Here is an 11,592-nt window from a genome sequence, read left to right on the forward strand (position 1 = left end):
TGCGCAACCATTTCGGGGCTTCCGGCAGCGTTTTCGCGCCCTCCCCTTGCTTACCAAGGGCGTGAAAACGCTGCGCCCCAGCCCCTTTCGGCTGTTCCGGCAGCCATTTTGGACCCGCTGGACAGCTGATGGCAGCCATTTTGGCGCCCTCGTTGTGCGAGGGGAGGGCGCGAAAATGGCTGCCGGCCCTGGGAAACATCGCACAACGGTGAGTATTCTATGGCATTGGAACGCATTAAACGCTGTTTAATGCGTTCCAATGCCTTTTTCTGTTCCGTAGTGCGATGTTTCCCACAGCGAAGGTTAATCCGTTCCGGGGCACCACTGTATAAGAGAATGGTGGATTAGCTTGTGGTGCAGTGGTTAAACCGCTGTACTGCAGCCAAAACTGTGCTCACGACCTAGGGTTCAATCCCAGGTAGCGGCTCAAGGTTGACTCAGCCTTCTATCCTTCCGAGGTCAGTAAAATGAGTACCCAGCTTGCTGGGGGGGGCAATGTGTAGCCTGTATATTTAACTTGTAAACCGCCCAGAGAGTGCTTGAAGCACTATGGGGTGGTATATAAGCAGCACGCTTTAGATTATAGGTGTATAGTAGAAGTCAGAATAGAGATAGCGTAGAGCTGCTTCCTTAACATGCAAGGAAACCTTAACATTGGCTCTGAGAATGTACATTGTCCAGTGCTATGTCTGCTCAGTTTTGTAATGTGACAGGTGATGTGGGACTTTAATACAGGCAAAGATAAATAATTTTAAATGTAAATTGATTGCAAAATGTGAAAAACGTCTTGAATCAAAAAGATGAACAATGAAGAAATACTAACATGAATATATAAATATCAAGAACTCATGAGGTACATACATTTCAATAAGCTAAAATCCTTTGCTCACTTATTGAGAAGCAAAAAGTTAAGATAATTATAGCTGATCATTCCAGGTCAAATAAAGGGGAAAAGAAATGCAAGAAGGAGAGTTTCTTGGCTGAAGAGCTGGAGAGACTGGTTCACGTGCAGTAAAACAATCAACAGCACTGCAATCTGCCAGTTGCGTACATGAATTTTAAAGTGCTGCATCCAAACTCAGAATAGCCACGATGACATCCAGCCTCTCTTGGGAGATGATGCAGAAGTGAAGTAGGGTAATTTTGCAGGTGCTATGATCTCAGTGCAGTGAGTCAATAGCTGTTTTGTTTTCTTTAAAAATGATAAAGAACTGGACATAGTAAATGAATATAGATTCCCAGATTCATAGAAAGAAATCCATTTGCAGAAATTGGATCAGGAACTGCTGGTATAAATTGGATGCTAGGCAGAACTGGTGTTTGCCCATTCTGCATTTCCCTTCAGTGAATGTTCATGAGCAGAGCCCATTTTCATAAAAAGACCAGAGCTGAATCAGAATGTACATGATAGCATTTTTAAAAAAGTATAAACCTTACAGTTATGTCAAAAAGAATGTGCACTCTTTTTGAATTATGTGGTTCTATGTATCAGGTCATAATAAAAATAATATGGTCCTTACTAGGTCTGAAAAATTAGGTAAATACAATCTCAAATGAACTATAACAAATGACACACTGTGTCATGATTTATTTTACAAAAATAATGCCAAAATGGAGAAGCCATGTGTGAAAAATGAAGTGCACACCTACTGCTTCCCTAGGAATTAAAAGGCTAAGTAACCAAGTGCTGCTAACCAAATGTCCTTGAGTAATTAATTGATAATCAGTAAGTGTGCCCACCTGTATAAAAGCCAAAGTTTTAGCAGTTTGATGGTGTGGATAATTCAAGTGTGTATTAACACAATGCCAAGGAGTAAGCATATCGGCAATTATTGTAGAGAAGCAAATGCTGCTGCCCATCTATCTGGGAAGGGTTATAAGGCCATTTCCAAACAATTTAAAGTTCATCATTCTACAGTGAGGATGATTATTCACAAGTGGAAAACATTCCAGACAGTCTTCCCAGGAGTGGACATCCAATCAAATTCACCCCACGTGCAGTTGCTCAGACTGCAATGCTCAGAGAAATTACAAAAAAAAACCCAAACCTCTAAGAGTTACATCTCAAACTCTACTGGCCCCAGTTAGCATGTTAAATATTAAAGTTCTTGACAGTACAATTAGAAAAGGACTGAACAAGTATGATTTGTTTGAAAAAGTTACCAGGAGAAAGCCTCTTCACTCTAAGAAGAACATGGCAGTATGGCTTAGGTTTGCAAAGTTGCATCTGTACAAACCACAAGACATCTGGAACAATGTCCTTTGGACAGACAAGACCAGAGTTGGACATGTTTGGCCATAAATGCACAGTGCCACATTTGGCGAAAAAACCAAACATAGCATAGCAGGTGTCAAGCATGATGGTATATGGGTGATGATTTGAGCTTGTTTTGCAGCCACAGGACCTGAGCACCTTGTAGTCATGGGGTCGGCCATGAATTCCTCTCTACACCAAAATATCCTAGAGTCAAATGTGAGGCCATCTGTCCAACCGCTAAAGCTTGGCTGAAATTGGGTCATGCAACAGGACAATGATCCCGAGCACACCAGCAAATCTACAGTGGAATGGCTTAAAAAGAAAAGAATCAAGATACTGCAATGGCCCAGTCAAAGTCCAAACCCCAACTGATTGAAATGCTCTGGCAGAACGTTAAGAGAGAGCTATGCATAAATGTCTGCAAACCTCAATGAACTGAAGCAACGTTGTGAGGAAGAGTGGGCCAAAATTCCTTCACAACAATGTAAGAGACTAGTAAAATCATACAGAAAACAATTATTTCAGTTTATGGCTGCTCAAGGTGGTTCTGCAAGCTACTGAATCAAAAGGTCAGCTTAGTTTTTCACACATGGCTTCTCCATTTTGGCTTTATTTTTGTAAAATAAATCATGACACAGTGTAATATGTCATGAGTTGTTCATCTGAGGTTGTATTTACCTGATTTTCAGACCTACTAAGGACCAGATGTCCTGATAATGTGGAACCATAGATTTCAAAGAGGGTGTGCTTTCTTTTTCATGTGACTGTACATAAATCTCATTGTAAAGAGAGAAGATTTGGAATAGAAGCGCAGAGTACAGCAGACAATACTCTCTGTGCTTTAGGAAGCTCCAGCCCACCCTCACAGAATGAGATATTTTTATTCACATAAATATTGTTAAGTGCTAGTCCAGAGTCATCCACACCTACAACAACTCTTTAGGTAGACAATGTAACACACACACAATGCAAGCATTCCAAACCCTACAGAGAAAAAAATATGCCAGGGGATTTCTGTATCGTGCTGACTTTTTTTCTCCTCTTAATTTTCCAGAGAGGCCATGACTTCTATGAAGGTGTCCGAGCAGGTAAAGTAGAAGCCAGAGAGGCTGAGTTGGGGGATTTGCTGTGCTCAGTGTTATACTTCTTATAAGGGATGCGGGTGGCACTGTGAGTTAAATTGCTGAGCCACTTGGTTGTTGATTGAATGGTTGGCAGTTTGAATCTGCGCGACAGGGTGAGCTCCTGTTGCTTGTCTCAGCTCCTGCCAACCTAGCAGTTTGAAAGCATGCAAATGCAAATAGATAAATAGGTACCAGCTTGGTGGGAAGGTAACGGCATTCCGTGTCTAGTCATGCCGGCCAGGTGAGCACAGAAACTGTCTATGGACAAACGCCAGGTCTTTGGCTTATAGATGGGGTTGAGCACCAGCCCCTAGAGATGGACATAACTGGACTTAATTGTCAAGGAAACCTTTACCTTTTTATACTTCTTATATTGTCATTATTAGTAAATAGCCCATCTGGTACTGATTGGTACTACCATCTGTTTCACTTGAAGCAAGAATGCAATGTTTCCTGAACTTAGGAGCCAGATAAACTTAAGAGTTTCCTAAATTTGCAGCAACCGAACTGCTTGTTACAGTGGACCCTCTACTTACGGAATTAATCCGTATTGGAACAGTGGCTGCAGGTCGAAAAGTCTGTAGGTCGAGTCTCCATTGACCTACAATGCATTGAAAACTGATTAATTCCATAACTGGCAGTTTTTATTCGATTTTAGTTCCATTTTGGTTTTTTTCTGGTCTGTAAGTCAATTCTCAGGCTGCAAGTCGAATCTAAATTTTGCGGCCAGAGAAGTCTGTAACTCGAAAAGTCTGTAAGTCGAGCCGTCTGTAAGTCGAGGGTCCACTGTACTTTGGACCATTTCTAAAATGCTGGTAGCTTGGGCACCTGGACAGTTGCAGTGTTGCTTGGTGAATATAAACTGCATGGTAGTTTATATTTTGAGATGGACTGAAACCATAATGTGTTCACTAGTTTTTCCTGTTTTCCTTGCATCATTAGATCTAATCGCAGTGCAGAATTTTTATGCACTGTGTTTTTCCTGGATACTGATCTGACGTTTCACTGATGGGCAGATCTATTCCAGATCCTCTAAAACAAACTTGGGAGCACTATGTGATGTCAGTGTTAAGGGATCTGGGATAGACTTCTGTCCTTCATTGACACTAAGGTAGCAATCTCTCTGTCATTACTGCCTCTTTCTAGTAAACTTTCAGGCACATTTCCAAGTGAAAAGCCCAGACTTGCCAAGATGCCAGGGGTGGACAGCTGCTTTCCCCCAACTCTATGCATGGATCACAGGGCAGTGTGAAAAGACTACAAGGATATCTTCAGATTGAGGGAATAAAGGGATACACAGTTATCAGGGCTTACTCTCAATAACAAAGGAATTATATTTGCTGCTAAATAAATATGATTATCCAAGATATCTCCCTTTTCATAAGAGGCAGATGACACAATCAAGTACTTCTATCATGGTATCACTTTGCAAATGCAGGGCAGATACACATGGGAAGCACTAGCAAGCAGGCAGGAGATGTGAATGCCACTGACTTGGCACAGCTGTTTAGGATCATCAGTCAGATTTCAGTTGTGTTTCTTTTGCAAATGAGATGACAGCTATTTCACTGAACTGCTGGTACACAAAGTCCAGGGATATTGGGATTCCTTCAGAAATGGCTGGTGCAGGCTTGTTACTAGTCACATGCAAAGGAAGATCTAGGGCGATTTTAGTGAGCAGTCTTGGGTCAGAGATTTTTTCTGAGATAACTGTGAAATGTGACTTTCCCATGATCTATCTAAGATAGTAGTGAACTGTTGTTCCAAGAAAAAAATATATATGCAAGAATAAGAATAGGTTACCTCAGGCAGAATTGTTTGCAACCGCCCCCCAAAAAACACATCCTCATTTATTCTGAAAACCCAAGAAGAATGAACTATTTTATTGAATAGTTACTTTTCCTGAAGTTAACAGCAGTTAGTTTTGTTTGTTCTCTGGTTTGTTTACAGTGTCTTTCATGAGCACAGATACCAAGAAATCCTTTCACCGAACATCATGCTATAGGACATCAGCCTTAAGTTAGGACATTTTTGATGTACTGGTGGTAATGTTGCTCTCTATGCTCCCCCCAAGTCATCAAGTGCCACACTCTTAGAGCTTTATCGTTTTAGGCTGCAGGTACAGAATTGCATGTTAGGGTGCTTCTTTATGTTGGAAATTAATGGAGTAGAAAGAAAGCTAGCCTGTCACCCTTCAGTCCTGTTTTTTCAAAAAAGGGAAGGGTTTTTCTTTAACACTGCAGGATGTAGCTCTCCCTCTGGCATTTGGAAGTGATAATGTCCCACAGGAGCTGTGCCTGATGAAGTAGCAGACAGGCTGTCCTTCCAACTTCCGTTGTGGGCCTTGGCTGGGACTGTGGATTTACATTCCTATCTTTTTGGTTAGCCTCTGAGTGGGCATGCAGTCTCTGAGCCACATTTTCTGTCATCAGTCATCATCTCCATGGGGCTGTATGAAGCGTGGCTGCTCTTGCAGTATCTGTGGCTGGGCATTCCTTAGTGTAACAAATGTGACATGCACACCAGTGCTGGTATTTCCAAACATCAAAATGAAAAAAATCAGTCCCTTGAGAATTTGGGAAATGTTCACAAATTAAAAATTGGATATACAAAGAGAAATTTTTGGATTTTATATTAGATGTTATTTTCTTACAAAATGAGAGGCGTCTTTAATAGCTCTAGACAAAACAGAAACATTCTTGCAAACATGTTTACAATGGTGTAGCAGAGCCAGGACCCATAGGGTTGGCGTACAGTCATGATCCACTTAACGATTACCCCATATAACGACGAATCCGCTTCACAACGATGTGCAATCGCAATTGTGATCGCAAAACGATGTTTTAAATGGGGTTTTTTCGCTTTGCGGAGATCGGTTCCCTGCTTCGGGAACCGATTCTTCGCATTACGACGATCAAAACAGCTGCCGGGTGCTCAAAATGGCTCCCTGCTGTGTTTTTGGACGGATTCCTTGCTCTACAGGCACCGAAAATGGCCACCCCTATGGAGGATCTTCGCTGGACAGTGAGTTTTTTAGCCCATTGGAACGCATTGAACGGTTTTCAATGCGTTTCAATGGGCTTTTTAATTTCGCTTTACGCCGTTTTCGCTCTACAGTGATTTCGCTGGAACGAATTAACATTAAGCGAGGCACCACTGTATTGGGGCATTTTAATTAGCAAGGACAGTCAAGTCAATTGCCCTTCACACTACCCTGTTCTTTCTTAATTTAGCTTCAATTCTAATAGTAACCAGTGAGGACAGGATGGATTTCCCCAACAATCTACAGTGGTGCCTCGCATAACGATTTTAATTGGTTCAAAAAAAAACACGTTATGTGAAACATCGTTATGCGAAACACCATTTTCCATAGGAATGCATTGGAAACCGGTTAATCCGTTCCAATAGGCACGGATTGCCATCCTTAAGCGAAAAAACCCATAGGAAACATCGTTAAACGATACAATGTTTCCTCCATTGGAATGTATTGAAGCTGACTCAATACATTTCAATGGCTTTGCGAAGTCAATTTTTGCAAAATTAAGTGTGTCATAAAAGGGTCAAAAATGGTTTTAAATGCTTGGATTAGCTTCTGCACCCTCTAAAACGGATGCAAAAGTTAATTTGGCTTTGATCTGACTTTTCGTTAATTAATGGTGAATTTTTTCCCTCCAACTTTTGACAGCTGTCAAAATCTGACAGCTCCATTATTTACTATGGGGGAAGAAAAAATTCACAAAAAATTAATGAAGACTCAGCAACTGTTCTAAATGCTTGGATTCATTAGAGGACCCCCTAAGTCGTGTGCAAACCTGATTTGGCTTTGATCTGAACTTTCATTAATTTATGGCGAATTGTTTTCTCCCCCATAGGAAAGCATGGAGCTGTCAGATTTTGACAGGTCCATTGGTTCCTATGGGCCGGAAAAAAAAATTAACCATAAATTAACGTAAAGTCAGATCAAAGCCAAATCAGGTTTGCACACGACTTAGGGGGTCCTCTAACGAATCCAAGCATTTAGAACCGTTTTTGACCCTTCTAAGACACTTTTTTAATTGAAAAAAGAAACATCGTTAAGTGAAGCAGGGGACCTAAAATCACATTCGTTATGCGAAGCATGGTCCCAAACTTCGCTAAGCGAAAATCGCCCATAGGAAACATCGTTATACGGTGCATATTATTTTCTTAAAAAACACATTGTTATGCGAATTCATCGCTAAATGAGGCAATCGTTAAGCAAGGCACCACTGTATTTTTGTGAGCTATTCAAGTTGTAATGAAAAGTGTTTCAGGTTAGCTTAGTCCTGCATGAGCCATTAAGAGTTAATTTGCTTTGCAAAAGATCTGCTCTTTGCAGAGATGAAATATTTTGCCACAAATTAGTTGATAGGAATTTGCACAGATGCCTTTATTTTAGGACAGTACTGGGGAGGGTGAGCCATGGAAACTGTGAGGAAGAGTATTTGCAGTTCAACATTTACTACAGTTCTATTGGCTGCTAAAGGATTCATAATGAAGGTATTTCTGATACAATTTCTTAATATTTGCATTTAACTTTCTGCTTCATTCACCCCTTATGACAGAGAAATGCCTGTTTATTATTAAATTAACTCTTTCTTTGTTTTATTCCCCCCCTCCCAAATGAACACTGGTAGGAGAATTCTTTAGGAAAGCAGAAGTCTTTGTTCAGAGCCAAATAAATAAAATTCCAGTAGTTTTCATTGGTAATGTGCAATGTTTTTATGGCCAAGCAGGAGTCAGACAGAGGGCATAAACAGATTATTATGCATAGCCATACAAAGTGCTGACTGAGAAATAAAACGTTCAGAGCAGCTGCGGATAACCCATTTCCTATTTTAAATAGCTTTATTGTTTTAAAATCTAAAGGGTGATTACTGCAAAACTTGAAAGTGTCAGGTATAAATGTCATTTGAATATTCTAACCTGACTGTGCTCATTATCTTGTTCAAGATAAACGTCACATAGCTATCTACACACCTACTATCCTCCCCCCTCCCACTACTTGGCCTTCTCACTATAGCAGTGCAACTAGAATATCTGTTAGGCTGGCCATATGCTACTGTATTTATGCATCACCTGACGCAGAGCAGAGGATGTGCTCAGTTAATGCCACCATACTCCTCCAAAAGCACTGATCCCATCTGAGTTCAGAAGCTAAGTGGGGTTATGCCTTGGATGGAGGATCACCAGGGAGTACTAGGCAACTCCAGCTAGGGCAAGAGAGAATCCTGAGACCCTAGAGAGCCTTTGCCAGTCAAAGATGATGATCAGGGACCAGAGGGACTTGGCATAAAGCAGCTGCTTAAATTCCTATCTCTTTCACAGCAGCAAAAACCAAAAAGGTGAATCTAACTTTTGTGATTTGCAATTCTTGTGATCTAGCTAGCCAGTGAACAATGAAGGAGAGATGAGCAATACGTGACATCTAGATTTAGCTAGACTACAGCTTTTATCTTCTGTCAATGTCAGCCATGTATTATCTCACCTGGAGAATGTGTGGGATGCAGAACCTTCATTCAGGAAATGTAATCATTTGCTCCACTTTCAGTAAAGAATACATGGAGTATGTGTAATGTGCTGCTGTGCCGTAATAGTATATGGTTAATATGCATCCATAAGATCTGTTACTTTAATTACGAACATTAAGGCAGGCCTCCTAACCAATTCCTTTCTCTTTTTCCCCCTGGTAGTGCTTATTGACAAAGACCAGTCTCCAAAGTGGAAGCCAGCTACTCTAGAAGAAGTAACAGATGAATTTTTGGATTCATGCTTTAAGTCACTTGGAAGCAATGATCTTGAGTTACAATAGGTTTGGACTGAAGCCATCCTAAGTCCATTTTATTTCTAGTTTTGTTTAACCCAAGGAATGAGTAGTTAGTTATACATTCAGCTCATAAAGGTGTAATCTGCATTTTATGAAATGCTTACTGCAGGAATGTACTGGGGAGACAAGTACAGATTCCGAGGGAATTGTGCCAAGGTAGTGCCACCAAGGATTAAAGTGTTTGGTTTCACATCTATGTTTCTCCAGTTTTAGTTTTCCATAAAAAAATAAGAGTATCAGTTTATATGAAGACTGAGTCTTAGTTCATTTGAAAATAAATGCTGCCTGCATAAAAAGTTAACTCTGCCAGATGGAGGAGGTGTGTAGTTGACTAGTGAACTAGGGAGGTACTGAACCGTGGCCTACCTGTAAGTGATGTGGCTTGTCCATCTCTGACTAATTTGTCATGAGAAATCAGGTTCTGATTTGTGGTCAAGTAGATTATATTCATGGAAACTTTTTTGTAAGGCTCTTAGATGGTTAATTATACCATCTAACACACATAAAGATATCTAATATAAGAGCAAGATCAGAAGAAAGAGCAGCACTTTGTTGATAATGACCATGCCTTCCGTCTTGGAAAAGGAGGAATTTCCTTGTCTTTATGAAAGAAGGCAAATTCTTCTGCAGTACTTTATTTGTAAGTACTTGTATTGGTTTGATTCATCAAAACCACCTTTTTAATTTAATCATAAGATTTTAAATTGCTTAATGTAATTGATCTAAACAAATTGTCAACATTTTAGTAGTGCTTTAGTATTGTTTTATCAACATCCATACTTTTCTCTATCTTCCACCCGTGTAGGGCTCTTAAGAACAGATATTAATAGATTAATGCAAAGCAATACCAAAATAAGGAAAGTATAGCATATAACTCCATTCAGGATATTTCTTTTTTACATGCTCTTTCAAATGGATAGACAGCTGCACATCCCTGTGATATGGGTTCTTCCATGCTTCCATCAGAAAGGTCCAGTGATGTGTTCTGCTCTTCCACATTTCCTGCTAACCACAATTAGACGTTTATGTATGAAGGCATGGTCTTTCAGTTAACCTGCTCCCAGGATACACAGAGCTTTGAAGATAAGAATCAGCATTTGAAATTGGATCTGGAAACAATTAGAAGCCAGTGCAATTGAGGGAACCACTTGAATGTTACCAAAGATCTGAGCTCCTGTCAACACAATGGAAATTTCTGCTTAGTTCCAGGAGTATAACCTAAACAGAATGTACACCAACCAATGGCCAACGGACTAGAGACTGCTGTAGAAAGTAACAAATACAAAGGTGTTGGTGTGTGTATGTGCAGAGAGCACCAGCACGCATACTCCTTGCTCCATTGATGTGACAGGTGCTTTGTAGGTGTTTTCATGCTTATTTTCTGTTTCTTGGGTTTTTGCAGATGCAGCGGCAGCCTCAAGTGAGATTCTATTGATTTCAGCTATAGCTGTGGTTAGTCAATGAAAATTGACATTCACAAATGATTTGTTCTGTTTCTTGCACATGGATACATTCTATGCTTTTTTATATGCTTCTATGGCACTTGTTTCCATGGTAACAGATGATACCATTTCAGAATTTAGATTTCTCTGAAGACTTAAGAAATTGGAAGCTTATGTGAAAAGAAACGGGTTCAGTGATAGCAAGGAAGAAACAAAGTAGAATAACCAACAGCCCTTTAAGTCAAGATTTCAGAATTGTAAGATAATTTATCCTAACTACAACAGATGGGGAGAAAACAGGCATACAGCTTCCCTCCAAACAAAGTGAATATTGATCTTTTGCCAGGAAGAGGATTTCTCAGTATCACCCCCCATCCCACCTTCTACCAGTCCACCTCACTGCATACTGCACTTTATGGAATACAAGACGAAGGCTCATTCCTTTTGTTTCTATTTTAGTTATATTATTTTTCATTCTTTTATTTTTGATTCACTTCTGAATGATCCTCCCCATCCACAGATGATAGAAGAGAAGGTGGCAGACAAGGAAGAAACCTGTTCTTTTTTGCATGCCACTCTGTCTTTGTGGTTTTCATAGCCATTTTTCAGCATGAAAGGAAAAAAATATATATACAACTGTTTTCCTCCTGATCATTTTGGCAGAAAGAGGATAAATTCAAATGTCTGACAATAATTAGCCTGGGCCTCTATTTATCAAATTCTTATCCCACTGTTTCCACAAGGACATGGAAACAGACGGTCCTTTCATCCAAGGCTATTCATGTGTTTCATGTCAGGGTGGGATTACTTTCTAGTCACTATCCTGTCCCCTAATGTCTGTATTTAAAATCTCCTAGCAAGTTCAGTGCCACATCTAGCATCCTGTTGGGTCTGTTCTTTATACAGTGGTGCCCCGCATAGCGA

At 40.2% G+C, this 11,592-nt stretch overlaps 1 protein-coding gene across 10 annotated transcripts in view; it reads left to right on the forward strand.

Moving 5' to 3' along the window:
* HIBCH (3-hydroxyisobutyryl-CoA hydrolase) overlaps positions 1-11,592 on the forward strand; it is a 78,218-nt gene that overhangs the window by 63,047 nt on the left and 3,579 nt on the right. For 3 of the 10 annotated variants that reach the window (XM_078393497.1, XM_020802877.3, XM_020802876.3), the window contains 2 exons: positions 3,312-3,345; positions 9,093-11,576. In XM_078393497.1, coding sequence (XP_078249623.1) covers positions 3,312-3,345; positions 9,093-9,211 — 153 coding nt within the window. In that variant the 3' untranslated portion in view covers positions 9,212-11,576. Of the gene's footprint in view, positions 1-3,311; positions 3,346-5,331; positions 7,891-9,092; positions 11,577-11,592 lie in introns of those variants that run through there. The other 7 variants (XM_078393491.1, XM_072979791.2, XM_078393493.1 and 4 more) reach the window with 5 other exon arrangements.

The sequence above is a fragment of the Pogona vitticeps genome, chromosome 1 (assembly GCF_051106095.1).
Source record: "Pogona vitticeps strain Pit_001003342236 chromosome 1, PviZW2.1, whole genome shotgun sequence".
NCBI classification, from domain to species: Eukaryota; Metazoa; Chordata; class Lepidosauria; order Squamata; family Agamidae; genus Pogona; species Pogona vitticeps.